The sequence below is a fragment of the Nerophis lumbriciformis genome, linkage group LG04 (assembly GCF_033978685.3).
Source record: "Nerophis lumbriciformis linkage group LG04, RoL_Nlum_v2.1, whole genome shotgun sequence".
Classification (NCBI taxonomy): domain Eukaryota; kingdom Metazoa; phylum Chordata; class Actinopteri; order Syngnathiformes; family Syngnathidae; genus Nerophis; species Nerophis lumbriciformis.
In genome coordinates, this window is record NC_084551.2 from 23,850,073 (window position 1) to 23,875,998 (window position 25,926).

The 25,926-nt window shown below is 41.6% G+C and overlaps 1 protein-coding gene across 12 annotated transcripts in view; it reads right to left on the reverse strand.

Moving 5' to 3' along the window:
• The window catches only part of cobl (cordon-bleu WH2 repeat protein), a 176,022-nt gene that overhangs the window by 12,087 nt on the left and 138,009 nt on the right, over positions 1–25,926 (reverse strand). For 8 of the 12 annotated variants that reach the window (XR_009814687.1, XM_061950969.1, XM_061950977.2 and 5 more), the window contains 4 exons: positions 22,039–22,621; positions 12,196–12,336; positions 3,504–3,831; positions 73–170 (listed from right to left, as the gene is read on the reverse strand). Coding sequence is in view for 11 of the 12 variants with exons in the window: in XM_061950969.1 (XP_061806953.1) it covers positions 73–170; positions 3,504–3,831; positions 12,196–12,336; positions 22,039–22,621 (1,150 nt within the window). In the remaining variant the exon portion in view is untranslated. The remainder of the gene's footprint in view (positions 1–72; positions 171–3,503; positions 3,832–12,195; positions 12,337–22,038; positions 22,622–25,926) is intronic. The other 4 variants (XM_061950984.1, XM_061951008.2, XM_061951040.1 and 1 more) reach the window with 4 other exon arrangements.

Below are 25,926 nucleotides of genomic sequence, written 5' to 3' on the forward strand. Positions count from 1 at the left end.
AATAAAATGCATTATCTGTAAATATTCTGTTTAGTAAGTAGCAGGACATTATGCTGCAGCTTGTCCCCTTACCTGAAATGTCTGCCACCAAATTGGTGTGATGGAGCCATTTATATTTTTCTTCATAGGTACCATTTGTTCTGCCTGATTTACCCTGAAGTTTGTTGCGACTGTGACAACAAAAGAGAAAGAAAAAAATGCATCAGTAGACATGCAAGAAGAGATGAGGACAAATAGCCAGCCAACCTTCTGTGCTTTTCACAGCTGTTTGAAACCCTTTATGAAGTTCAGATTTCATTAACTTATTTCTCATTAGTTAGACATCTCAGCCTTGATATATTCAAAACAAGACAGCTAATTCAAATAAAATGTGTCTTCAAAGAAACTTGGGATGGGACGTCACTTTAACACTTCTGAGAAAACAGTTATAGTGATTTCCTGGAATACTACAAACAGTATCAGTGCCAGTGTTCATGAATTGTATTACAGTTAGATCATTCATAATGGATTCCCACCCTGGGCTTATTATCACATGCATTTCATATTGACATAAAAGGCAAGAAGGGATATGGGATAACATTCACTTTAAACGTTGGCCTTTGAATAAGGACAGCGAACCAAACTCAAACACAGCAATAAAAGGTTGAACATGTCAGCTTTGGCTACACACCGAACATAAACACATGGTGAGAACTGTGCTTGTTATTACAGCTGGCATGCTAAAAACTGCTGATAATTCTAAAAATGAACAGTAAAGGTTGAGTCTTTGGAATTATAATACTTGCATAATATTTATAAATATTGAAATTACGATTACCAATTCACATCAAGTAAATTGTAATAAAAATAGTCTGATAAAATGGCTAAGTACTGTATTTTTCGGACTATAAGTCTCAGGTTTTTTTCATAGTTTGGCCGGGGGTGCGACTTATACTCAGGAGCGACTTATGTGCAGTGTTACTTTGTAACGCGTTACTGTAACGCCGTTAGTTTCGGCGGTAACTAGTAATCTAATGCGTTATTTTTTTATATTCAGTAACTCTGTTACTGTTACTACATGATGCGTTACTGCGTTATTTTACGTTATTTTATTATGTAGTATCGGCTAGAAACAGAAGATCTGAGTGTGTTTTATTGGAGCGCTGCGGTGTCGGAAAAGAAAAGGCGTGCTTTGTGTGGGTGGGGGCGGCTCCCAGACCGTAGTCGAAGAGCGCAGGGGAGACGTTCCTCCAGGGCCTATGTACTTCAGGGCTAACAACCTTCACTTTACCCGGCAGTGGGTTTACAGCTCCGGACTCGAGGGTGAATGATGAGGCCGGTGGTTTGTTGCAACTTTGTGACTTGGTGTCTTGCACCCTGCACGCAGCCATCCACCAAGCTAGAGCACCTGCACACGCTCTCTCACCTCTCTCGCCCACTCACTCACTGACGTCACTCACCTCACATGCTGTGATGTCTTAAAGGGCCACACACACACACACACGTACGCTACTCTCATAACAACTAACAAAACATCATGGCGAAGCCAGAAGTCAAGTTTCTTAACATTCTCACTACTTTTCTTTTGTGGAGCACAAAGAAAAGAACATTTTAGTTCAATGTACGTTGTGTGTTGGATCAAAGATCCCATCTAGTTAAAGTTAAAATGCCAATGATTGTCACACACACACTAGGTGTGGCAAAATTATTCTCTGCATTTGACCCATCACCCTTGATCACCCCCTGGGAGGTGAGGGGAGCAGTGAGCAGCAGCAGTGACCGTGCCCGGGAATACTGCCCAAAACAGCAATTCAAATCTGCTGAAACAGCTACAAAAGCAACATGCTTCGACAAAGCTAGTAAAGAGAGACACAGATTCCGATGCCACCTAAGAATTTTAAAGGAGGGACTGCTATCCAGGACAACATTGACAAAGCCATTGCAGCATATGTGCTAGAATATATGCAGGCTATTTCTACAGTGGAGTCACCCGCTTTCAGGCAGCTAATTAGCATGATACCGGCGTCAAACAGCAAATGGCACGGAAAACATGTTCCAAGTACCTGGACAGTGAGTACATAAAAAAAACACTCCAAACTCTGCCTCTGCTCATCATTCATCATTGAAGGTGCACACTCTATGTCAATTCTCTTATATACTCTTTCATTCTAAACTTCTAGAGTGTTTGATTATCACATCACTCTAAATGTATAGACTATAAAGTTCACAAACATAAAGAGGGATGCTAGTGGGCCAGGGCAATCTTTCCTTATCTCTAAACTAAAACTGGGGAAATGTGTAGAGTGTTCTGGGCTTCAGTACAGTGGTGATCTCCTGAATACATTTTATTTCCGAATTCCTTCGGAAGAAAAATGCCTGGTTAGGCTTTGTGTATGTCATGTGTGCCTTCCTTGGTTGAAGCCAGGTTTACAGCTATGCTGTTGTTATGCTGTTTGTTACTTATGTATGTTATGTTGCAGCTATTTAAAATAGTTTTGTCAATTTTTTCTGGCCTGAAATAATTTGGCCCTTTGAAACATATCTTTGTCTTTATGTGTTGTATGTAGACCACATTGCTTAGCAGAGTTCAGTGATGCAAATGCATGTCAAGTTGATCAACAAATTGTATTATTCTCCAGTGCAATAACAGTACTGAAATGAAGGCTAAAAGGGCACTGATGGAAGCTTTAAAAAAAAAAAAAAAAAGTAGAAGAAGTAGCTAAATAGTTACTTTTCACAGTAACACATTACTTTTTGGTGTAAGTAACTGCCAGTTAGTGACTTTGATGAAGGTGGCAAAAACTACAAATGTGCCTACTTTCTTTACGGCATACGTCGCTCTCTCTCTCCATTCATTAAAAAGACGTAAGTCGACTCGAACGCCTACGTGCTGCCAGAAAACTACAAGAAAAAGTGTGATAACTGCTATCATGGCCGAAGCTCCAAAACAACAAAAGAAACAAAAAATTTGGTCTGAGGAAACAAATATGGTAAATGTGTTGTACTTGTATAGCCCTTTTCTACCTTCAAGGTACTCAAAGCGCTTTGACACTATTTCCACATTCACCCATTCACACACACATTCACACACTGATGGCGGGAGCTGCCATGCAAGGCCCTAACCACGACCCATCGAGAGCAAGGGTGAAGTGTCTTGCTCAAGGACATAATGAACGTGACTAGGATGACATAAGACGGGGATCGAACCAGGAACCCTCAGGTTGCTGGCACGGTTGTTCTATCAACCGAGCCACGCTGAAAGAAAAACAGAGCTTACCCGGATAAAAAGACAGCAGGATCAGCTTTCACTCACTGGCGTGAGCTCAAAGATGAGGGATTTCAGACCAATGCTGCCTTGGCTCTGTTCCTGTTAAATTAGTAAGCGACTTTTGATGCAAATACTAATGCTAATGCTAGTGTTAGCTATCCACATTTACGTTGTAGCAAAAAATAGCCACCAGCGTGATAGTTCCACACCACTTTCGGTGTACAGTTCTTCGAACAACCTTCAATGACTTCTTTACCTCTCATATGAACTCCAGGTAGCACATCCTTCATCGCTGTCACTGGAAATGTCCCGGACTGGGCCAGGCAGTCTCTCTCCTTGCTCCTCTTTAGAACCTCTCTCCAAAAACAAACTTCCCTCTGGGGATGTGGGATAGGTGTCGGATGGGGAGCTCACCAGGCCTGAGTCCTCACCATCAACCATTCCCTCAGAAGCAGCATAACCTTGATCTGGTAGACTGCTGCCCCTGCTACTGCTGCTTCCCAGAGACAGAGTCTCCTCCTCAGGTCTTTCATTTTCTTGGACCTTGACATCAGCTGCAGTGCTCTGCATTGAGTACAGCCAGGCTGAAGAGGACAAAGAGAGATGTCACTCTTATTGCGAGACAATCAGTTAGAATGTCTTAGCAACAACAACCTCCAACATCAACATCCAAAAATAACTTCAGGAAAAAAAAATACAGTGGAACCTCGATTCCCGAACCTCACTATTTGCGTCCGTTTCGTTTTACGAACGTTTCATGCCAAATATGCCTGTGTGCGGACCATTTCTCGGCCTACGAACACTTCATTTATTCATTGTGTGTCGCTGGACGCCCTATCGGGCTTCTATTTTGATGACATCCCTTCCTGTATACGCAGGTGCAGCCATTTTGAGGAACTTCGAGGCGAGCGGCAACTTATTTTCGCAATAGTCATACCTTGCGGCGATCAGCACTGTGTCAGCCTGTCTTATAGAGATCACTTTGTGTGATCAGAAATGCTTTAAATGTGTCCAAACTTTGACAGTCTTGCTGTATAGCTTGCGGTTACTAGACAACCACTGAGCTAGCATTGTAGCTAATTAGCCTTTGGCTATCGGCACCTTTACGTCAAAGATTTTATAAGTAAAGGGGGCTTTGTTCCGCAACAAGTCTTGAATTGTGATGAGACTGAAAAATATGCCACAGCAGACTTTTGTTACAGTGAAATAGAAGGCACTACCTGGACACCAGCCGACAAAACTCCTAGAGTGTTCAACAATGCCACACACACACACACACACACACACACACACACACACACACACACACACACACACACACACACACACACACACACACACACACACACACACACACACACACACACACACACACACACACACACACACACACACACACACACACACACACACTATATATTATAGTGTTTCTGTGTGGACTTTGCATGTTCTCCCCGTGACTGCGTGAGTTCCCTCCTGGTACTGTCTGTGTTGGCCCTGCGACGAGCTGGCGACTTGTCCAGGGTGTACCCCGCCTACCGCCTGAATTCAGCTGAGATAGGCTTCAGCACCCCCCGCAACCCCGGTACAAAATGGATGGATGGATGTCTTCAAAGTGTGCAGTTTTTTTTACTAAAATACACACTTTTATTGAGGCTAGAACCAATTATTTATTTTTACATTGATTCTTATGGGGAACTTGGCTTCATTATATAAACTTTTCGGTTGGCGAATCATGTTGAAGAACCAATTTAGTTCGTAAATCAAGGTTCAACTGTACAGGTATATAAAAAGAAAGGTATAAGATTAAAGATTAAACTGTCCCTTGAATAGAACAGGAAATGTAGTGCATTTTGATTCACAAAGCTACAATTGAAAGTTTCTGGATTGTACTGTTGGAGTTCTTGCAGTGCTGAATGCAAAGACATATTTACAACACAAGAAGACAGTTATTTGAATAGAAAGCCACCATGCAGTATCAACATCTCGACATTCGAGAGCTGGATGAGGAAAGGATAAAAAAACAGGAAGTATTTATGTTAGTTTCAACATTCATTCTAACACCACAAACACACAAACCAGAAAAACACAAGCCAAATATACAAATATAAGCTCAGAGCACAACCAAATGTGGCTTGATAAAACAACTTTAATGATGTGTGGGTCGAAGTAGAGTAAACAAACCCTTTTAATTAGATTTTTTTACAGTACTGGTTTAGTTTCCTGGGAAGACTACTGATTCATGCCCTCTCATCTCTCTTCAATAAAGTTTGGTCAGTTTTGTGGATTTGGGGGAGAAACCTATTTAGTCTGTCACTATCACAAACTAAACTCTAAGCCAAGAAAACAAGTACTATTTGTTGGCTTTTTTGCATCCTGGCCAGCATGCACATTCTTGGAAATGAGAGCACAACCTTGATTGTAACTATTAACTATTAATGACTGTGAGCTCTGTGAGTATTTGTGACTGTATATTTAGTCAGTCAGTTCATGATGTGGTGATGACTCACAAGGCTTTCTAGCCTCCAAAGTCATTTCCAGAAACAGCTTAGTCATGGCAGCTACCACCACACACACATGCACACATACAACTGCATTTGCACAAACTCTCACATATAGAGTTGGCTTGCAATCAAACACGTGATATTATCCACTCATATCTCCACTGCAGACATCTGGCCCATGCTTCACTTCGTACCTTAATTCCAAAGCAAATAATTTACATTTTGTCATACATGTCTGTCGCAGCCCATGTACAATAATCAGTCTTAAATATTTTATTGCAATCAATTTCAGTTATTAAATACATTGTTTATGTTTGTGAAATATTTTGCTTTGATAAAACCACATTTATTTATTCCCACATCATACCGACATACTAAGGACATTGTATATCAGTGAGCAGTAATGTAATAATGTACTGTACTTCAACTTACAGTAATGTATCCTATTAATCTCAAAATCAGTTTGGATTTTTAATTAACTAAAAAAAAAATCATGCTAATAATATTTCCATCTAAGGTGGTGTTAATATTGTACAATAAGGTATGCAAAAGGTTATTAATACATACAGTCATCCCTCACTATATTGCGTTTTCCCACATCACAGATTTGTTTTTTTAAGCATATTCTATAAAATGTTTACTCTAAATTAAGCTTTTTAAATCATAGAAATGGCTAAATAAACTAAAAGATCATTACTACAGTAGTATTGGCCACCAGAGGTGACCAAACCAATCAAAGCACAGAGTTCAATATTGTGGCCACTGATTGGCTAAGCCTCAAGAAGCAGTACTTTTTGGATTGAAAAAGTGTAAAGGTGACTAAAGGATATGTTTTAATGTCTAGAAAGCTCTCATAATGTTAAAGAACTTAATGTTTTTTTTAATCATCTAGTTATGATTTTATTTTAATTAATGATTCCCACAACGTGGAAATTAATTTATCACGGTCCCAGAACCAAGTAACATCGGCAAACAAGGGACGACTGTACTGACAAAAGAAACAGAGAACGCAATTCATAATGAGTGTACATTTGTGGGGCACAATTGAGGATTATAGCTGGCGACTTGCCGAATGCAGCTGAGATAGGCTCCAGCACCCCGCGCAAACCCGAGAGGGACAAGCGGTAGGAAATGGATGGATGGATGTTTCTCAGCTGTGGTTTATATGGGCCAAAGCGGTACTCAGCTGTAATACCCCTTTCCACCACTTGTGGCAGTAATGACTATCAAACAAACAGAAAAAGTCTGAAGCTTAAGTCAGAGATGTTTCTATAGCACAAAAAATATGGTGAAGCTGTATTTTCATTTGCACTTTAATTTTATTGACAGTTTAGTTAAGAAACATTCATTATTATTTAGTTTATTTAGCACAACACAATCGTATGTTCATTTATTTTTCTTCAGTCTCTTATGCAGTATCTTGAGTCTCCTCTTATGCAGTATATTTGATTAGTGCTTATTTAATAATAATAATAATGGATTCGATTTTATATCACGCTTTTCTATTATTAGATACTCAAAGCGCTCACAGAGAAGTGGGAACCCATCATTCATGCACACCTGGTGATGGTAAGCTACATTTGACTGACGGAAGCGAGGCTGCCAGTTTGTGCCTACGGCCCCTCTGACCACTACCTATCGTTCATTCATCATTCATTCACCAGTGTGAGCGGCACCGGGGGAAAGGGTGAAGTGTCCTGCCCAAGGACACAACGGCAGCGATTTGGATGTCAAGAGGCGGGGAGCGAACCTGCAACCCTCAGGTTTCTGGCACGGCCGCTCTACCCACTACGCCATACCGCTCCCCTATTTATCTAATCAGCCTGACCTAAGCCTAAAGTTTGTGTTAAATAATAATCATCTTTGTGATTAACATATGGTTTCATGTCATTTGACAAGTTTGTAAACTGTAAGTAGGTTAGATATAATTATTGAATAGGATAAAAATAAAAAGCAAGATGACAAATTAAGTGTTAATAATTGAGTGGGACCTGGGCCCCTCTGTAGTGGAAAAGTTGGTGCCCGAGGTCAAAAATGGTTAAGAACCCCTGGTATATAAAGTACTTTCTCTGATAGTGAAGTATTTTTGATCGTACAAAATGGAGCCACCACCAGATAAAAATAACCTATTTTTGTCAAAACATCTGGCTTTGAAAAGTAATATTCACCAAAAAACTGTGTGTGCATTCAGACATCGGGTTTCTAAATCAATTCAAAACAACCAGCCAGAGAACATACACTGTCCAACCATTGATCAGCAGATATCATATCACCAAACAATTGGCTGATATCACGTTGCCCTGCATCATTGCTCCATCTTTACATACCTCATTCATCACACTGTAAGCGATACACACAGTTAAGATCATCTGTCATTGGATACCTTCTGACCACATGCTTTTTGTCCATTTTAACGCAGCAAAGAACCCTCTTCTAATCAATAGAAACAGATCCAGCTAATGTAAAAACAACAACAAAACTGCACACATCCATTAGTAAGTATTAGAACAAAACCTGCTTTTGTGAGCTCTAAACTCTAAAACCTTCACCGGGATTGTGTGAGGCAATATGGCTATGATAAAGCAAGGTAACAGAAATCACAATAAAAAAAAGGGGATTATGAACGCTAATGAGACAGGACAGTTTCTACAATGACAGGCGGAAAGGATTGGCAGGAAATGATAGATGAAGGGTCAAGTCGAAGAAAGACTTCAGTGGTGTTTGGAGTGCAGGCGTACAGGACCGCAGCAGTACACTGCAAAAAGGGTGAAGGGTAAAGGGGGTAAAGAAAAGAACAAATTAAAATTTAGATTTACAAGACTGTAAATAATGCCAAAATGGAATGGAAACGACATCCAGGGGAAAACCTAGAAACAGAAAGAAATAGACCAAAGAGCCAGCCATTAAACTTGAAGTGAAAACACTGAACATACTTTGAAAAAGGGAATATGACAAAACCCTGAGAGTTTACAAATATTTTTGATGCATTATGACCTTTACTACGTGATCAACCCCCTTGAACTATTATCAAAACCATCTGAAAATATTTCTTGTTGATGACAACCAGACTATAATTCCAAAATGCACCAAACCTTGTTTTCAAATTGGCTTATGTGTAGTAAAATGTCTCACAAGTATACTTTTGAATACAACCTTATGTATTAATCCTACATAAAAAGCACACCAGTTAATTAATGTTGACAAAAGCCCTGAGTCCAAAGGATTATAGGTTGCTGTTTATAGACATGAAGCACCTTGACCTCACATGAACCCACTATCAGTAGCTATGTGCACATGAACACATTTAATCGGATTAAAAGCCTAAACGGAATAAAAATGCTTCATGTAAACACGGCATTGGGAATATTCTGACTTGATCACACACACATTCGGATCAAAACTTCATTCCGATCGAGACTGGTGGTTTATGCCGAAAGTCATTCAGATTGGAGCACATGACAACACATCTTCCGAAATTTGGGTTAGAATTATCCTTACTGCGCATGTCTTTGATGTCAGCTATACTTTGTGGTGGACTACATTTAATAGTCTCGGAATGAAGCGATTGTCTTGATGCTGTTTCCCCCAATTCAACATGTACAGAATTAGCGTTAAAATGAGACTAGCAAAAACAAAAAGATGGTACGGAGTGTCATGTGTCGATGTAACAATAAAAGAAGGTATATAGTTGTCGTCTTAACGAGCTGTTTTATTCACGACATTACAGCTACTCCAAGTGCTAAGTGCGAGCCTCAAACACATGTACACAATGTTGAAACATGAAGATGCGCCGCAAACCCGTACATAATCACAGCATAAAAAGCACAGAACAGCTACATTTCAAAAAGAGAGGTAAGACAAAAGTAGTGAACAGATAGAAAAAATGATAAATACCATGATAACTGTCAGAGAGAGTTTCAATTCCCACCTCCGGAAGAACTTTGAACATGTCACGAGGGAGGTGCTGGACATTGAGTCCGAATGGACCATGTTCCGCGCCTCTATTGTCGAGGCGGCTGATTGGAGCTGTGGCCGCAAGGTAGTTGGTGCTTGTCGTGGCGGTAATCCTAGAACCCGTTGGTGGACACCGGCGGTGAGGGATGCCGTCAAGCTGAAGAAGGAGTCCTATCGGGTTCTTTTGGCTCATAGGACTCCTGAGGCAGCGGACAAGTACCGACAGGCCAAGCGGTGTGCGGCTTCAGCGGTCGCAGAGGCAAAAACTCGGACATGGGAGGAGTTCGGTGAGGCCATGGAAAACGATTTCCGGACGGCTTCGAAGCAATTCTGGTCCACCATCCGCCGCCTCAGGAAGGGGAAGCAGTGCACTATCAACACCGTGTATGGTGAGGATGGTGTTCTGCTGACCTCGACTGCGGATGTTGTGGATCGGTGGAGGGAATACTTCGAAGACCTCCTCAATCCCACCAACACGTCTTCCTATGAGGAAGCAGTGCCTGGGGAGTCTGTGGTGGGCTCTCCTATTTCTGGGGCTGAGGTTGCTGAGGTAGTTAAAAAGCTCCTCGGTGGCAAGGCCCCGGGGGTAGATGAGATCCGCCCGGAGTTCCTTAAGGCTCTGGATGCTGTGGGGCTGTCTTGGTTGACAAGACTCTGCAGCATCACGTGGACATCGGGGGCGGTACCTCTGGATTGGCAGACCGGGGTGGTGGTTCCTCTCTTTAAGAAGGGGAACCGGAGGGTGTGTTCTAACTATCGTGGGATCACACTCCTCAGCCTTCCCGGTAAGGTCTATTCAGGTGTACTGGAGAGGAGGCTACGCCGGATAGTCGAACCTCGGATTCAGGAGGAACAGTGTGGTTTTCGTCCTGGTCGTGGAACTGTGGACCAGCTCTATACTCTCGGCAGGGTCCTTGAGGGTGCATGGGAGTTTGCCCAACCAGTCTACATGTGTTTTGTGGACTTGGAGAAGGCATTCGACCGTGTCCCTCGGGAAGTCCTGTGGGGATTGCTCAGAGAGTACGGGGTATCGGACTGTCTGATTGTGGCAGTCCGCTCCCTGTATGATCAGTGCCAGAGCTTGGTCCGCATTGCCGGTAGTAAGTCGGACACGTTTCCAGTGAGGGTTGGACTCCGCCAAGGCTGCCCTTTGTCACCGATTCTGTTCATAACTTTTATGGACAGAATTTCTAGACGCAGTCAAGGCGTTGAGGGGATCTGGTTTGGTGGCTGCAGGATTAGGTCTCTGCTTTTTGCAGATGATGTGGTCCTGATGGCTTCATCTGGCCAGGATCTTCAGCTCTCACTGGATCGGTTCACAGCTGAGTGTGAAGCGACTGGGATGAGAATCAGCACCTCCAAGTCCGAGTCCATGGTTCTCGCCCGGAAAAGGGTGGAGTGCCATCTCTGGGTTGGGGAGGAGATCTTGCCCAAAGTGGAGGAGTTCAAGTACCTCGGAGTCTTGTTCACGAGTGGGGGAAGAGTGGATCGTGAGATCGACAGGCGGATCGGTGCGGCGTCTTCAGTAATGCGGACGCTGTATCGATCCGTTGTGGTGAAGAAGGAGCTGAGCCGGAAGGCAAAGCTCTCAATTTACCGGTCGATCTACGTTCCCATCCTCACCTATGGTCATGAGCTTTGGGTTATGACCGAAAGGACAAGATCACGGGTACAAGCGGCCGAAATGAGTTTCCTCCGCCGGGTGGCGGGGCTCTCCCTTAGAGATAGGGTGAGAAGCTCTGCCATCCGGGAGGAGCTCAAAGTAAAGCCGCTGCTCCTCCACATCGAGAGGAGCCAGATGAGGTGGTTCGGGCATCTGGTCAGGATGCCACCCGAACGCCTCCCTAGGGAGGTGTTTAGGGCACGTCCCACCGGTAGGAGGCCGCGGGGAAGACCCAGGACACGTTGGGAAGACTATGTCTCCCGGCTGGCCTGGGAACGCCTCGGGGTCCCACAGGAAGAGCTGGACGAAGTGGCTGGGGAGAGGGAAGTCTGGGCTTCCCTGCTTAAGCTGCTGCCCCCGCGACCCGACCTCGGATAAGCGGAAGAAGATGGATGGATGGATGGATGATAACGTCGGACAAGCAGAAATGCACAGCCATGTTTGATAAAAGTGGATGTCTCCTGCTTCTTCAGCACCTGCAGTGAGCGACTCGTCTAAAATATGGCGCCATAGCACAAATAATACCACACCTTTCTGTTTATGTTAGGTTCTGCACATGTCAAAGTTAAGTATTCCAATTTTTAAGGTGTATTGCATAAAAATGCACATTATAGTCAGATCTTTTTTTTTTCAGGGTCCATTTACACAGTAACAATCTAATCCGAATGATGACCGATTAAATAAATGTCCATGTACACATGGCTACTAACAAGTCAGTCTGCTCCAGTTGAAAATTAAACTATCTGAGAAAAGAGTTAAATATACACGTGCAAAGACAAAATAATTATGTGAAAGTAAAAAGAAAAGGGAATCTATCTGGCACCTACACTGGGAAGCAGGGTCCTCCTTTTCCATGGTGCTACGTGAGTAGCGGCTTTTTACGGGATCAAGCGAAGGGGAGTGCAGGGGAGGATGTTCCAGGGCTGGGGAACGACGAGGCTTGGGTGGGACTTGCAAATCAGCTGTTCCTTGAGAAACAAGCAATTAGCAAACAAAATCATATTCGATGTACAAATGGTGAAAGTTGTCAAAAAAACCAACCAAATTAATCATAATCATCTGTTACTGGTTGGCAGCATTCCAATCCTAGTGATTTCTCACTTCGCTTGCCAAGGTGTGCTTGTTATATAACTTAATTCTTGGATTTTTATGTGATTAAAGTTTCTGCCTCTTCAAGCAGGTGGGTCTGTCCGCGCTATGGAGGTACTACTCACTTTCTGTGCAGTGCACAACCAATGTTTTTTGTCTTACATTATTGAAACGTGGCTACATGCGAGTCTTGCATGCATACTACAGAATTAACTAAATCAGAATCTGAACGGGCAGGAGTTTGACGAAACCATATTTGCGGTTTATTTGGAAATGAAGGCTTTCTGTCCTAAATACTTTTTGGGCCCTATTTTTCCATGTGCTTAAGTGAAAAAAGGTGCACAACTGCGTTCATTCTGGCTGCGCGGAATTCTCCACCTCGACTTAAGCGATGTGCGCCTTCATCCTTGATATGCGCTCTGGGTGGAGCAACCTTTAAATGTGGGCGTTCCTGTCAAATCTGGTGTTACGCGTATTCTCCCGCCAACTTCAGTACTTTTGTTCGTACTCTCCTCTGAGGCTGGAATAAGTCCAGCACCCTGGTAAGTTGAAAAAACATAAAAAAATCAAAATGCACATCGTTGTCTTCTGGGTGTGACCACAGCAAAAAAGGGCCGCCCGTATATAATAATAATACATTTCACTTATAAAAAGGTGCCTTTCTGGGCACTCAAGGACACCGTACAAAATCAAACAATAAAATAAATTGGATAAAAACAACAAAAAAGATCGATAAGGTTTACAATGAATAAGCAGTCAGGAATAGGTGTGTTTTGAGTCTTGATTTGAAGAGGGATATTGAGTCTATGTTACGAAGGTCTGGTGGTAGTGAGTTCCAAAGATGAGGGGCTCAGCGGCTGAAAGCTCGGGCACCCACGGTGGACAGTTTACATAAGGGGACAGTGAGATGGATGGATGAAGAGGATCTTAAGGAACGTGAGGGCGTGGCGACATGGAGCAGGTCAGAGATATGACGGAGAGAGGTTATGGATAGCTTTGAAAGTAAGGAGAATTATTTTAAATTGGATACGGTGTTTGATAGGTAGCCAGTGGAGTTGCTGTAGAACAGGGGTGATGTGCTGGATTGAAGGGGTTCTGGTGATTATCCGGGCTGCAGAGTTCTGGAGAAGCTGAAGTTTGTGAAGTGACTTGTGAGGGAGACCAAACAGGAGAGAGTTGCAGTAGTCCAGGCGAGAGGTGACAAAGCTATGGACCAGTATGGCAGCAGTATGTGGGGTAAGGGATGGGCGAAGTCCATTAATGTTTCGTAGATGAAAGTAAGCGGACCGGGTAATGTTTATGTGGGCTTGAAAAGAGAGTGTGCTGTCGAGGATGACACCCAGACTTTTGACTTGGGAGGAGGGTGAGACAGAGGAATTGCCAAGAGTAACGGACAAGCTGTTGGTTTTGGCTAGGATGGATTTTGTACCTACAAGTAAGATTTCGGTTTTATTACTATTGAGTTGAAGGAAATTGGATGAGAACCACTGCTTGAGTTCACTGAGGCAGTCAGTAAGGGAGGAAGGAGGAAGAGAAGCAGTTGGTTTGGTTGAGACGTAGCGCTAGGTGTCATCCGAATAACACTGAAAATGTATTTAAAATTTACGGATATATCTGCTGTGTTTAAATTTTTCTGGTAGGAACGGACGTAACGATTTCATTTGGACCGTAATCATTGAATATTGACTATTTAATAGAAAATACATATATACATTCATATATTGTAGCATCTATCAAATGATTTAATTGATTTTTGGAGAGTTAATATCAAACTGTCCTGCTCCACCGCACAAGCACACAAAAAACAGATGTCAAGCCCCTCTGACGTGTCACGGCTTCACAAACGTTTGTATGAAACAGATCTCTTATCACCACAAATAAAATCAAGTTATAATAAGTTAAAGTTTTATCTACAGATTATTATTATTCACATCCAGCCAGGAAGAAGCTGTTGTAGCGTGCATACATACCATCACTATGACAAACACTGCCTGGATTAAGATGGCCATTTGAAATTTACAGTGTTATCTTTTTCACAATTAGTAATGAGCCGGGAGAATACAAATAGAAAGAACGTGCATGACTTGAAGCGCATTAAAAAACACCTCAGGGCAATTGGGAGAATAGGGCCCTTTACGGTAACTGGGTACAAGGTGAACCCATCTGCCTGTTGATTGGAATGGTGCCATTAAAAGCTTCTGAAATGTGTCCATGTGGCTTTTACCTTACAAAAAAGTTCAACTTGATGAAAAACAAATCCATTCATATGATTTACTGTGCATACAGGGGCAACAAGGCAATTCTGTAAGACAGCATTATTCATATAGAGCGAGCACACTTCCCATATGGGTTTGCAATACATCATTGTGCTGTCTTAGTCAGCGTATACTGTTGATGTGCTACTTAATCTCTTTACTACATTGTATACAAGGAGGTGGAACTGAAACAACATACAGTACTAAGATGATGAACTACCTATCATAACCCAAACATGTTCACAAGCAAGGTGAAAATGAAGTAATGTTTTGAATGCGAGTATAACTGCTGTCAACTCAGTATAAACAAATACACAATTTGATGTAATGTTTCTGCCCACACAATGGGGTCACTTTATAATGTACATGGCTTTTAAGGTGTAACATGTGTTAAATACACTCATTCCCTGCTAAATGTGAACTGTTAAAAAGTTTACCGTAGTTCCAAAGTTGCCTACTATGCTTTCCACAGTGAACTTATGAAGAGGTAAAGGTTGACACTTTCAGAAAGCTAAGAGTAAATATGTATCAATGATCCACATGATGTCCGTTCTATTCCTGTCTCATACACTAACTCCATTATCTGTTATCCTTCCATCCTGTTTCTATCCTTCTCCTCAACCAGCTCTCCCTTTAAACCCCTGTAGAAAACCTGCTGTTCATACCCTTTTCTCCTCCTGCTGCTTAAACCTTCCCATGCCCCATACTTTGAACTCCCTAGCTCTCTCACCTTCCTCAACCAGTTTCTGAGGTTTACAACTCTATCATCTCTTCCTCCTTCAGGCATGACAGACCTCTGCTGCAATCTCACTCTGTTACCAGTAAACACCTGATCAATAAGGGGCTAGCTGAAGTTCAAGCAGATCCTGTTTAAATCTGTGATGGATGTGTTTGTCTTTGTATCTGCCAGCTTTGAAAGATTATGTGAGTGGCTACATGCATATAGGAGTGAGATGCAATGTGAGGAAAGAGATGGATGAAAAGAAGGGATTGAAAGCTATGGCAAGAGTAAAGGACGGCACTGTTTCAAAAATATAAAAACCAGCTCCACTTGTTCCTGCACTTGAAGCATGACATGAGCACGCACACGCACGCACGCACGCACGCACGCACGCACGCACGCACGCACGCACGCACGCACGCACGCACGCACACCTTTCAACCAGGTTATCATTATTGCACTTCTAAAATGTTGCTGCAGCTTGAAAGCTCCGCAGTTTTGAGAGCAGTGTCATTCTAAACGAGGGGGAACTATCCAGGCAACATTTCACCTAACAAGTATTTACATTCACTGTGAATGAACAACCAGGTTAATTTAGTTTGAAAATGTAAATAAATTTGTCGACATAGTCATGACATCATTACCCGTGTTATTCCAGAGTGACACGAGTCAGCACCGCCATTTGCATTAACATCGCGGGGGAAAACACGTAAAGTGTGGGAATATTTTCTCTTATCCTTGTTAAAAACACAAATACCTTGCTCATTTTGCAAAGCAGACCTTGTTTTTATAACACTATATCTGTGATACGCGAGCATTTAAAGCGGATAAATGTCGGACATCTGCATGATGCGGTCTCAACTCATTAAGATTGTGGGGAAAACTGATTTACAGAGTCTGCTAGTCCGGGTGAGGAGTCAGTTAAGACAGAACTAGCCAGCGCCAAGCTGGATAATCCCTACACACATAGCAATTCCCGTAGAATAATACACAACTCACATGTTTTTTCTGTTGTGACTGTGTCAGAGGTAGACACGCATTCTACTGAGGTGGCAAATTATGATGCGTTCAGTTTATCGCAGCACCAAGCAAACAATCTGAAAATTCCCGTCATTTCAATTCCTAGATATGGTCGAAACTATTTAAAGTGCACTACGCATAATAAACGCATTATTAATATTGCTAATATACAATGAAAACTTTAACCTTAATCCTAACCTAAATAATAAATATAAATCGTTTGAGGTGCTTACTATGAGGTCTGTCACACCGCTGCCTCTCGAACTGGCTGTTATCTACCGCCCCCCCAGGGCCCTATTCGGGCTTTATCAGTGAATTCTCAGAGTTCGTTGCTGATCTAGTGACGCACGCCGACAATATAATCATAATGGGGGACTTTAATATCTATATGAATACCCCATCGGACCCTCAGTGCGTGGCGCTCCAGACTATAATTGATAGCTGTGGTCTTACACAAATAATAAATGAACCCACGCATCGCAACGGTAATACGATAGATCTAGTGCTTGTCAGGGGTGTCACCATCTCCAAAGTTATGATACTCTCGTATACTAAAGTAATGTCCGATCATTACCATATAAAATTCGAAGTTCTGACGCATTGTCAACAAGCTAATAATAATAATAACTGCTATAGCAACCGTAACATTAATGCTGCCACAACAATGACTCTTGCTGACCTACTGCCTTCGGTAATGGCACCATTCCCAAATTATGTCGGCTCTATTGATAACCTCACTAACAACTTTGATGACGCCCTGTGCGTAACCATTGATAGTGTAGCACAGCTAAAGCAAAAAAGGGCCCCTAAAAGGCGTACCCCATGATTTACAGAAGAAACTAGAGCTCATAAATTATCATGTAGAAAGCTGGAACGCAAATGGCGCGCGACTAAACTTGAGGTTTTCCATCAAGCATGGAGTGATAGTTTAATAACTTATAAACGCTAAAGCTAAATATTACTCAATTCTCATTAGCCTCAACAAAAAAGATCCTACATTTTTGTTTAGTACAGTAGCGTCGCTAACCCAACAAGGGACTCCTCCCAGTAGCTCCACCCACTCGGCAGATGACTTTATGAATTTCTTTAATAATAAAATTGAACTCATTAGAAAGGAGATTAAAGACAACGCATCCCAGCTACAACTGGGTTCTATTAACACAGATACGACTGTATATACGACGGATACTGCCCTCCAAAATAGTCTCTCTTTTTGATGAACAGAGGAATTATTACGGCGTGTAAGTGGGATAAAACAAACAAGATGTTTACTTGACCCACTTCCTGGGAAACTTATAAATGAGCTTTTTGTATTATTAGGTCCATCAGTTTTAAATATTATAAACTCATCACTTTCCTCTGGCACTGTTCCCCTAGCATTCAAAAAAGCGGTTATTCATCCTCTGCTCAAAAGACCTAACTTCGATCCTGACCTCATGGTAAACTACCGACCGGTGTTCCACCTTCCCTTTATTTTGAAAATCCTCGAAAAAATTGTTGCACAGCAGCTAAATGAACACTTAAGTGTCTAACAATCTCTGTGAACCTTTTCAATCCGGTTTCAGGGCAAATCACTCTACGGCGACAGCCCTCGCAAAAATGACTAATGATCTATTGCTAACGATGGATTCTGATGCGTCATCTATGGTGCTGCTTCTTGATCTTAGCGCTGCTTTCGATACCGTCGATCATAATATTTTATTAGAGCGTATCAAAACACGTATTGGTATGTCAGACTTAGCCTTGTCTTGGTTTAACTCTCATCTTACTGACAGGATGCAGTGCGTCTCCCATAACAATGTGACATCGGACTATGTTAAGGTAACGTGCGGAGTTCCCCAGGGTTTGGTTCTTGGCCCTGCACTCTTTAGTGGCTACATGCTGCCGCTAGGCGACATCATACGCAAATACGGTGTTAGCTTTCACTGTTATGCTGATGACACCCAACTCTACATGCCCCTAAAGCTGACCAACACGCCGGATTGTAGTCAGCTGGAGGCGTGTCTTAATTAAATTAAACAATGGATGTCCGCTAACTTTTTGCAACTCAACGCCAAGAAAACGTAAATGCTGATTATCGGTTCTGCTAGACACCGACATTTATTTGATAATACCACCTTAACATTTGACAACAAAACAATTACACAAGGCGACATGGTAAAGAATCTGGGTATTATCTTCGACCCAACTCTCTCGTTTGAGTCACACATTAAAAGTGTTACTAAAATGGCCTTCTTTCATCTACGTAATATCACTAAAATTCATTCCATTTTGTCCACTAGCGACGCTGAGATTATTATTCATGCGTTCGTTACGTCTCGTCTCAGTAACTGTAACATACTATTTTCGGGTCTCCCTATGTCTAGCATTAAAAGATTATAGTTGGTACAAAATGCGGCTGCTAGACTTTTGACAAGAACAAGAAAGTTTGATCATATTACGCCTATACTGGCTCACCTGCACTGGCTTCCTGTGCACTTAAGATGTGACTTTAAGGTTTTACTAACGTATAAAATACTACACGGTCTAGCTCCAGCCTATCTTGCCATTGTATTGTACCATATGTCCCGGCAAGAAATCTGCGTTCAAAGAACTCCGGCTTATTAGTGATTCCCAGAGCCCCAAAAAAGTCTGCGGGCTATAGAGCGTTTTCTATTCGGGCTCCAGTACTATGGAATGCCCTCCCGGTAACAGTTAGAGATGCTACCTCAGTAGAAGCATTTAAAGGCCGACTGAAATGCGATTTTCTTATTCAAACGGGGATAGCAGGTCCATTCTATGTGTTATACTTGATCATTTCGCGATATTGCCATATTTTTGCTGAAAGGATTTAGTAGAGAACATCGACGATAAAGTTCGCAACTTTTGGTCGCTGATAAAAAAGCCTTGCCTGTATCGGAAGTAGCAGACGAGTAGCGTGACGTCACAGGTTGTGGAGCTCCTCACATCTGCACATTGTTTACAATCATGGCCACCAGCAGCGAGAGCGATTCGGACCGAGAAAGCGACGATTTCCCCATTAATTTGAGCGAGGATGAAAGATTCGTGGATGAGGAAAGTGAGAGTGAAGGACTAGAGGGCAGTGGGAGCGATTCAGATAGGGAAGATGCTGTGAGAGGCCGGTGGGACCTGATATTCAGCTGGGAATGACTAAAACAGTAAATAAACACAAGACATATATATACTCTATTAGCCACAACACAACCAGGCTTATATTTAATATGCCACAAATGAATACCGCATAACAAACATCTCCCCCCTCCCGTCCATATAACCCGCCAATACAACTCAAACACCTGCACAACACACTCAATCCCACAGCCCAAAGTACCGTTCACCTCCATAAAGTTCATACAGCACATATATTTCCCCAAAGTCCCCAAAGTTACGTACGTGACATGCACATAGCGGCACGCACGTATGGCCAAGCGATCAAATGTTTGGAAGCCGCAGCTGCATGCGTACTCACAGTACCGTGTCTGCGTATCCAACTCAAAGTCCTCCTGGTAAGAATCTCTGTTGTCCCAGTTTTCCACAGGCCAATGGTAAAGCTTGACTGTCATCTTCCGGGAATGTAAACAATGAAACACCGGCTGTGTTTGTGTTGCTGCAATCGGCCGCAATACACCGCTTCCCACCTACAGCTTTCTTCTTTGCCGTCTCCATTGTTCATTGAACAAATTGCAAAAGATTCACCAACACAGATGTCCAGAATACTGTGTAATTTTGCGATGAAAACAGATGACTTAATAGCTGGCCACCATGCTGTCCCAAAATGTCCTCTGCAATCCGTGACGTCACGCGCTGACGTCATCATACCGAGACGTTTTCAGCAGGATATTTTGCGCAAAATTTAAAATTGCACTTTAGTAAGCTAACCTGGCCGTATTGGCATGTGTTGCAATGTTAAGATTTCATCATTGATATTTAAACTATCAGACTGCGTGGTCGGTAGTAGTGGGTTTCAGTAGGCCTTTAAGTCCCATCTTAAAACTCATTTGTATACTCTAGCCTTTAAATAGACCCCCTTTTTAGACCAGTTGATCTGCTGTTTCTTTTCTTTTCTCCTCTGCGCCCCTCTCCCTTGTGGAGAGGGAGACACACAGGTCCGGTGGCCATGGATGAAGTGCTGGCTGTCCAGAGTCGGGACTCGGGGTGGACCGCTCGCCTGTGCATCGGTTGGGGACATCTCTGCGCTGCTGACCCGTCTCCGTTCGGGATGGTTTCCTGCTGGCCCCAATATGGACTGGACTTTCACTAATATGGGGGGTGGGGGGGGGGGGGGGGTTACCCACATATGCGGTCCTCTCCAATGTTTCTCATAGTCATTCACATCGACGTCCCACTGGGGTGAGTTTTTCCTTGCCCTTATGTGGGCTCTGTACCGAGGATGTCATTGTGGCCTGTGCAGCCTTTTGAGACACTTGTGATTTAGGGCTATATAAATAAACATTGATTGATTGATTGATTTAACTATCATTTTAGCCAAAGTCTGCCAGCTATACTTTGTCTAAGAAAGAAAGGCACCATAACAAACATAAATCGTACACACGCGAACACACACACGCACACACCAATTCGCCAGCATCATAAGATTAAACATAACGTACAAACTATCAGATAGCTAAGAATTGTTAAGAATGTTAAGAATAAATCAATCATACAATTATATACACTAAGTCTATTAGATTGCTTAAAATGGCAGGAATTAACCAATTATCAATAGTATATCAGTGTGCAGCTTTTTAAACATCATCACAAACTGCATGTTTCTTTTTGAGCAAGTTAGTTTTGTTGTTTTATCATTTGTTCTTATTGCTATTTTAACTTTTAATATATAAACATACATATATATATATATATATAAACATACATATATATATATATATAAACATACATACATACATACATATATATATATATACATATATATATATATATATATATATATATATTTGTTTTGCACTTTTCCTGTCCTTACTTTTAAATGGACTAAAGTAATTCATATTAATTAGTAATAATTTAATAGTTATTTACATTTTTGTAACAGCCTAACTTGCAACGTAGTTACAGTATAAATATTTATAAATAAATGAGTCACTTTTGTTGTTGGTGAGCACATGCCTCATTAATGGCTAAATTAGAGCTGCTGAATATGTGTACACTTTATAATCCGACTAGTCATTAAGATAGTCGATGACTAGTCGACTATCAAAATAGTCAGAAACGTTGTTAGTTGCAGCCCCAATGTCCGTTTATGACAAGAGGCTGACAATTTAAATGCGTCCATGTGCACATCAACATGCATGAGTACCTTCATACAGTATGTGCACATTTCTGCCAAGTGATACGAGTTACGAGTATGGTCGTGGAGAGAATCGTGCTTGTAAGTTGAGGTACCACTGTATTTTGGGCTTGACCTGTTTTGAAACTATTTCTACTGCCTGCATCTTGAATCCAACAGTAATCATGACAGTGAGTAAAATGTCAATCATCTTGGGATCACTATTGTTAAAAATATTAAAATCATGACCAAATTTTAGGACAAAACAACAATTCTACATTATATAAGCATTGATATTTACCCATTTCGCTGTGTCTGTTCTCAGATTCATCCACTTTAGGATTGAGGAATGACTCACTCTCTGTCCTGGAGATGCTAGTTGAAGCTGGCACTAATTTGCTGGACACATCGAGTTGCTTCATTTTCTTTATGGAGGTATTTGCAGGGGCTTGGGTCGGCACTGATCCGCTTGCAGTGCTGCTGGTCCGCGTACTATAGTGGGATAAAGTGTCATCCGTGTCAAGATCGGAGTCATCAGGGCTCCGGCTGACTTCAGAGCTGGAGTCCTGAATAACTTGGCTGTCAGAAGTGCTGCTGCTTGGGGTGGGGGAGCCACCTTTAGGGGTAACGGTGAAGCTAGATGGGGGATGAACTTGAATCCTCAGGGATTGTGGCCTCACTGTTGACACAGTGGTGGAAGTGACGGTGGTTGACTGGGTCATGTTGGTGCGGAAGGCTGGAGAAGGTTTGACACTTGCATGGTTAACAGGGGTGGGCGTAGAAAAAGTAGATGCTTCGTTAACATCTGGGGTGATGGAACCTGGAGTGGAAGGAGGAGCTGGAGCTTTTCTTTTCCTTTGCTGACTTTCTGAGCCATTGAACGTCTGATGGAAAACAAAATGGAAAAAAAGGAAAGATAGTTTGGTGAAAATAAATGATTGTAGACACCTTCTTGTTTGTGTTTGTGTGTGTGCACTTTCTATCCATATATTTCAGCCTGTCAAATAATACTGTCAAGAGTGAACTACGGAGTAATTAAATCCAAGTGGAGTTTTGGCTAGCATCTGCAATTCACAACACCAGCATTCCTCTTAAATTATCCAACAACAAACATTATAATGTCTGGCAGTAATACAATTAATTTGATAAAGGAGTTCTTTGCATCACTATCATTTATTTTATAACTGTGACACACGTCGTATTTGTTCTAGGAGACACAGAGAGCCTTACTGAAATGTGATGCACTCCCTCTGAATGACCTAATATTTTAACATTTAATCACATTCACATCAGGGTCTTTGACAGCCCACTGATAAGAGTTGTCATCTGAGATAGAAGCAAAAGTATGTACTTTCTCCTCAACAAGTGCAAGCATAAATGAAAAGTGGATAGCAGACTTTTGTATCATCCACTGGTAAGAAACAAACTGTAAAATTATATCAAGACATTTAAATTTGTGGTAACATGCATTCTGTTGGTGTTCTGTCAAAACAAAATTGAATAAAAGTAACAATTCATGACTGTACCTATGATTACAAACAATGTTGAAACAAAAGAACAAAAAAGAAAGGGCAAAGGAAAACTATGGAGCTATGGCACACATGTTGAATCCTCTTTACTTTACTATGAATCAAATTATGAACGCTACAAGCAGGTTTTGATAGCGAAAGTGTCTAAGAAATCCGATTTACTCCCACAGAATTGTACTCTTTAATGCAGAACACCAAGGACATGCCTGGAGCTGCAATTAGTGTTACATCATGCAACAGAACAACAACAGGAAGATCAGTGCTACCTTGTGTTTTTTTCAGGTTTTTTTTATTTTGCAGTTCACCCATGAACTCAATGAACTAACTGCATGACATGTTATGTAAATGTCCCCAACTGGTCATCTTTCTACTCTTCCACGGTCCCCCACTTTGCCTCACTGACATTCTTACAGTCACATACCAGTGGATGTGGGCCAAAGTTGAAGCTGAAATGGGTGACTGACTTTCCAATGAAGACAAATGTGTGTATGTGGAGTGTGCACCCGCATGTGTGCAAGCATGTTATTTTTTAATATATTCCCTGCAGAGTGAAACATAAGCCTGCAACCCAGCCCTACTTATGAAAGGAACAGATCAGTGAGCGCGCGCACACACACAGACTTTCCTTGCACACTTGGACATATTCACACAAATATCAGCACATGGACATACACACAAGAGGGAATGGTGCAGCTCATATCACAGGCTGAGTGCATGAGTAGATAAGGGGATCATTAAAGTCATCAAGGTTAAGAGAGCACTAATCTCATTGGCTGACTGGCGCCATGACTTGCAAAATAACACATTTTAAGATTATGTTGTTAGTGACTGAAAAACGTTCCCTGAATGTATTACAGTTTATCACATTCAAGGTCACATGCATATAATATAATGTGTAGCAGCCCTTTGAGGCACCGTATTTGCGTAATGTTTGGACCAGCTTGAACAAGCCTTGTGCAAATTAGAAAAGCTATATTTAACAGTGCAAGATTCAACTTTTAGCGGATGGATAAATAACATTTTATTTGAAGCTAGGAGAAACAAAAGAGGCAGCCACTGAAGTAACGCCTCAAGTTAACCTTCTCTGATGACTACATTTGTGATTGTTGTGTCAAATCAGTAGTCTTGGTGGATCTTAAGGTAGTAATATTGAAAAAATGATAAATCCAATTTCATACAGTTAATACGGATGTCCAGAAAAAACAGCAACAAAGACTCATAAATAATCATCAATGCTAGTGGCTATCAACTATTCTCGATCAAAAATCCCAGCCTCTCATACAGAAGTGTAAAAATACCTGCAAGGAAAGATTTACTTACTATCTTTTGTGTAATTCACAACTGCTTTGTAGTTGCAATTGTTTTCATTAAAGTGCAATTGAAAAACAATGTGAGGACATATTTTTAAAAGATATGGGTCTTTATGCAAAGGCAATTAGAAAGGCCTTGTCAAGAGAGTTTGGCATGTCTATTAAATTTTCCACTCCATGGCTTGCGTGGCATAGGGCCTCATGTTGGAGCATGTTGATCAGATCGGACCACCCATGGAGGCTTCAACCTAGTGGCGTGACCATTCATCAGTTGTTTTGAGGCGCTTTTGACGGGTGACGGGCTTTGTAACAGGGCAACAACATTACGGCGCTTATGTGGAATGTGCAATAAGAGTATGTGCGTTCATGACAAGAGGCTTACAATGTAAATGTGTGCATGTGCACATCAACATGCATGAGTACCTTCATACGTGCATGTGTATGTGTGCACATTTCTCAGATAATAATAGAAGATGATCTGCCTCTACACAGCTAGGGCACTAAGGTCAAAACCATTGTAACAGTAGACAGCAGGACAGTTAGCATGTGTTGGGGTCATTGTGTGTATGTGGTATTATGGTCGTGTGCATGTGCATCTTTGACAAAAATATTTACTGTTAAATGTGTTAACATGTCTGGAAATGATTGGTTAAAAGAGACTAAAACCAAGAACTAAGAGACACATGGCTGACCCAGTTTCATCTACTTTGTCCTACTAACCCACTCTTTAAGAGATGACAGGTTTTCCAACAAGTACTGTGTAGTCAGGCATAGCATATACCAGAAACTGAAAAGTAAGTACACTTAATTTTTGTTGTTTTTTTAATCATTGATGGTGCATAATTTTTATTACTGAAGAGTGGCCATAACATAATTACTAATACATAGTCAAGTATCGTAATAAACTTAGTCAAAGGTTACAAAGTACATGCATCCATGAATGCATATTGTCCTGGCTGGTACAACACAAATTTAGAAAGGTTCAAATGCAAACAGACCTTGTCACTCAAATGGATTTTCGAGACAACATTCTTCAAGGTCAGTGTTTTTTAAAGTAGAAATCTTATAGTGTCTACTTGCTTTAGTCACTACAACCATGAGACCAAACATACAGTACAAAGGACATTACCAAACATAACTTTTTTATCACTTAGTAGCCAAATCTAAACTAGATTACTTGCTACAGTCTAAATAAATTAAACGGACTGTCAAAAGATTATTCGATTCTAATCTATTAGATTCAACAATTCAACCTTGAACTTTTAAATTTAAAATGTTACTTATTTCCACTCACACTATTAATAATGTAATAGAATATTACATACTAATATTTTTCTCACTGGTTGCAGC